This window comes from Elaeis guineensis, chromosome 15, assembly GCF_000442705.2.
Source record: "Elaeis guineensis isolate ETL-2024a chromosome 15, EG11, whole genome shotgun sequence".
Classification (NCBI taxonomy): domain Eukaryota; kingdom Viridiplantae; phylum Streptophyta; class Magnoliopsida; order Arecales; family Arecaceae; genus Elaeis; species Elaeis guineensis.
The window spans coordinates 67,968,132-67,972,923 of record NC_026007.2 but is presented as its reverse complement, the minus strand read 5'-3'; the positions used below and the strand labels follow the sequence as shown (position 1 = coordinate 67,972,923).

At 41.2% G+C, this 4,792-nt stretch overlaps 1 protein-coding gene across 1 annotated transcript; it reads left to right on the top strand.

Moving 5' to 3' along the window:
- Positions 1–606: 606 nt before the first annotated feature.
- On the top strand, positions 607–4,792 carry LOC105058520 (L-ascorbate oxidase). The gene is given in 12 exon segments (XM_010941475.4): positions 607–707; positions 710–930; positions 1,399–1,432; positions 1,435–1,490; positions 1,592–1,804; positions 3,160–3,175; positions 3,178–3,201; positions 3,204–3,227; positions 3,230–3,298; positions 3,301–3,329; positions 3,584–3,705; positions 3,707–4,792. Coding segments are annotated over 12 exon segments (1,701 nt in total). The 5' UTR covers positions 607–643; the 3' UTR covers positions 4,536–4,792.

Sequence of the window (4,792 nt, the reverse complement as noted above, 5' to 3'; positions counted from 1 at the left end):
GATATTGAAGTTGAGTAAATTGAGAGAAATTTTTTTTTTTTTTTCCGATGGGTCAAAAGTTTATAACTATAAATTTTATCATACAATTTAAAAATATTTTGTTTGAAGGTAACTCTAGTATTGACGTTAATTGGATAGAAGACTCCTACACCATTGAGTCCTCTTTTTCTGGATATCTTCTATTTCTCTGCACCTTCGGATTTCTTCGGTGCTAATTATGTATTAAAAAGGCTAATTTTTCTGCGGATTAGCTGGCAAGTACATTTCAGTACTGTGATATTTCATCAAATGATATTATATGCACAAGATTATCTTTGTTACTGTAAATTGATTGCGAAGGAGTTTCACATTTGTGTATATGACTCGAAAAACTATGTTTTTCCAGGAAATCTCCCTTCATAATTTTTTTTTTTTTTCATTTTGATACGCGTCCATAAGAAATTTTGTGCACCACTATCTTCTTTTTTTTGGTTAAAAGTGTACCCACTATCATTGACCAATCTTTTACAGTTGACCAAGGTTATATAACAGGTGTACCTTCTCTGAATGCAACATGGTAGTTTCAGCCATCCCTCACACCCGCCCCATCCCCCCGCCCCGAACCCAACACCCCCAGCCGGAGGGAAGCCTTTCTCGGTCGAAGATGGACTTGTGGCCCTGCGGCGTTGGGTTGGCAGCTAAGCTGCCACTATTGTTTCTCTTCATCATCTGTGCACCACTGGCTCTGTTCGAACTAAAATCCACTATCAAAAATGGGATGTGGCATACCAGTTCAAGTCCCCAGATTGCTTCAAGAAGTTGGCAATCACCATCAATGGGAGAACACCTGGCCCCACCATCATTGCCGAGCAGGGAGACACTGTGGTCATCGATGTCAAGAACGCGTTGTTCACCGAGAACTTGGCCATTCACTGGCATGGGATTAGGCAGGTACTGATGCGTACAAAACTTTGCAAGTCTGCAACTTATGGTATCAGACCTATTCTAACTCCTTCCCCTTATTTCATTTTGAATCACAGACAACATAATAAGAAACATAAGTATGTTGGTTGTTGCTTTGTTCCCCTTTCGTTCCTCATCTTGCTTCTAGCTCACAGGGAAAAGGATTGGTGAAATCGCCCTATGGGTGGGGCCAAATCTTTTCTCCTGCTTCACTCTCTGTTTTTTCAGATTTCCTGAATAACAGTGGAAGCACCGCATAGTACAATTATCTGTATCAAATATTGGTTAAACAAGACCAGGACTCTTGACTTTTTATTTCATTTCGAAATAGAAGCAATATAAAATTTATTATATATTATAATTTTTTAATCTTCCTCTTATCCCTAGCCCACTGGAGATAGGAATTGAAATTACCAACATCTCTATTTCTATAATAATTATTGCTTTGTTATGTAGATTGGCACTCCATGGTTTGATGGCACAGAGGGTGTGACCAGTGTCCGATTGTGCCCAGGGATACTTTTACTTACAGATTTGTTGTTGATCGAGTAAGTTCTGAGACTTGAAACTAAATTCAACAGATATACACTTCAGTAGAGATCTTAAAAGGCTATTAGACTAACTCATCAGTGTTTTGCTGAAATCCCAGCTGGGGACTTATATGTACCATGCACACTATGAGATGCAAAGGTCTGCTGGACTCTACGGTCTTATTCGAGTTTTGCCCCCGGCCGGTATGGTCGAGCCATTCATCTATGACTATGACCGGAGCATCATCCTTAATGACTGGTGGCACCAGAGCACCTATGAACTGGCTGTTGGTCTGAACTCTAAAAACTTCAGTTGGGTTGGAGAGCCTCAGGTATGGTAACTTCTATGTTCCCCCTTCCTTTTTGGAGCAGAGAAGTCTTAATTTTATAAGAAACTTTTGTGTTCCAATTTTTTATGTTTCAATAATTTTTTTAAAAAAAAATTGTACTTCTAAGTAGATGCAATGATTGTTCATACTCCCAGTAGAATTTTCATTGGATGATTTTTAGTCTGGTTCTCTTTAACATTATTGTTTCTCAAAAAAATATTGTTTTATAAAAATATAGGAGATATCTTGGCCGTTCATTTTATGAAGCTTTTTAGGAAAATTTTTTTGTTAAGAGGTCCGACACCGCCGGCGACACCTGCACCATCACCGCCATAAACCTCCTCCTCCTCCTCTACGGTGATATCTACATCATCGCTGCCATGGACGATTAGAAGGTGGCGCTCCTCCTCCTCCTCCTCCCCTTCCATGGCAATACCCATATACCCACCGCCGTGGACAACTTCGGGACGGCTCTCCTCATCCACCGCCTCACCTCAACCGATGCCGGTGACCTCACTGCCTGCGGCGGTGACAACAACCATCCTCCTCCTCCTCCTCCTCTGCTCTCGCTGATGACCACCCACTTCACCACCTCCGGGACCAACTTCCACATCCACGGCAATGACTCCTATACCTTCAAGCTCCAGGTTCACCCCCAATTCGCTGGCGACTGCGACCTCAGAATCATCCTCCTCCTTCGCAGCTTCGAGATGGTCGAACACTCATCAGACTGGTTCAAGTTCCGGCGAGAGGTGAGAATCTTTCAGATCAAGTTCTTGAAAAGCAATACCTCGTGCAGGATCTTCGAATGTACAGCAGCACGGATTTCTCCCGCAAGATTTGGTCCGGCCGGTGGACTCGGCACAGCAAGAGCGAGCAATGACCCCTCTTCCCCTTCAGCAGCAACTCAGTCGCCCTGCAAACCCCCTTGCCGTCGCCAACCACCGAAAATGAGATATGGGAGAGGAGGGGTGGCGGTGAAAGAAAAAAAAAAAATCCATGAGTAGGAAAAAAAAAAAAACATTTAAGTTGAGGTTAATTGCGGATCTTACCCCCATTTTAATATTAAATAATTAAAATATTTATCATATTAGCATAACATCGCTGTCTCAACTGATTGTCGGTAGGAAAATCAAAACTATCCTTATTGAATCCAACGGCTAGGACAATCATAAAAAACTTAAATATCCTTAGAGCACCATAAAATTTCCTTTTTAGCCTTCCTCCTATATTAAGATTTTTATTTTTAACTTGCCTTTCTCAAAAATTTTTTTCTCTTTTTGAAATTTTTTATCGAACAAATAATAGAGCGGTGCCTTCTTAAAATCCTCTAAATTGCTGTCTTTTTAATATTGCAGTCACTTTTAATCAATGGAAAGGAAAATTCAATTGCTCCAATATAAAAGCGACATCTGCAATGCAACTAATTGGAGTGCTCGCCTTATGTGTTAACAGTCATCCCGAGCAAAATATATCGTCTTCGCATAGCAAGCATCACTCTCTTTCAGCTCTAAATTTTGAAATTGAGGTAATATCATCAATGCATTTTGAAAACAGCAAATTTCATTTTTTTTAAATTCAAATTATATTATCATATGAACATAAAGTAGAAGTGCTATATTTTTCAATTTTTTTTTTTATATTTTGTCAACATTTGATAAGAAAGAATATGCACTAAATTCTAAATACGTAGAACAAGGCTATTGTGCATAGAGCAATGATAATGATAAGGTAATGGCCATTAACTAATGCTAATATTGCTGTTATATATGATCATGTCAGGGGCATAATTTGACTATTGTCGAAGCCGATGGTCACTATGTAAAGCCCTTCGTAGTGAAGAACCTGAATATCTACTCAGGCGAGACCTATTCTGTACTTTTCAAGGCCGACCAAGACCCTCCCACAACTATGGGTTGCTATTAATGTGGTTAGCCGGAAACCGAGCACTCCCACTGGCACCGCCATCCTCAATTACTATCCAAACCATCCTAGAAGGCTCCCTCCAACCATCCCGCCAACTGGTCCGCTTTGGAATGACACCATGTACAGATTCAATCAAAGTGTCGCCATACGATCGCATCCTGATTACATCCAGCCTCCTCCGATGACCTCCGACCGCATGATCATATTGCTGAACACCCAAAATTTGGTTGATGGCTATGTTAAGTGGGCTGTCAATAATGTATCATTGAATTTACCCGATACACCATACCTCATTGCTATCAAGGACAGAATGCTTCATGCCTTCGATCAAAAACCAGCACCAGAGACTTACGACTACAAGAATTACGATATTGATGTGGTTCAGAAGAATCTAAATGCAATGGCAAGCACTTCGATCTATCGGTTGGCATTCAATTCGACGGTGGATGTGATCTTGCAGAATGCAAACACGAAGAACGTGAACAATAGCGAGACACACCCATGGCATCTGCATGGGCATGACTTCTGGGTGTTGGGCTACGGAATGGGGAAGTTCGATCCAGAGACTGATCCAAAGAGGTACAATTTGGTGGACCCAATTAGGAAGAATACGGTGGCATTGCACCCCTATGGATGGACGGCTCTAAGGTTCCAGGCTGATAACCCTGGAGTGTGGGCTTTCCATTGTCACATTGAGTCCCACTTCTTCATGGGCATGGGGGTTGTGTTCGAAGAAGGTGTGAACAGGCTTGGGAAGCTGCCCACAGCCATCATGGGCTGTGGTGATTCCAAGCATCTAAAGCCTTAAGGGCTTATTATTATTATGATCATTTTTGTGTGTGTGTGTTGTTGGGGGGGGGGGGGTGTGTGGGTGGGGGGGTGTTGGGTGCTTAAGTTAGTTGATGTAGGCTAACTACATTTTAGTTGTAAATATGGATGTAGACTACTAGGCAATGGATAATTCCTTGGGATGTGATGATAGAAAGGATGATGATTTGGTTCCATGAAGTATATATCGATCATTTCCAAATATAAAATATAATGTAATTTAGAGTTCGATAGAAA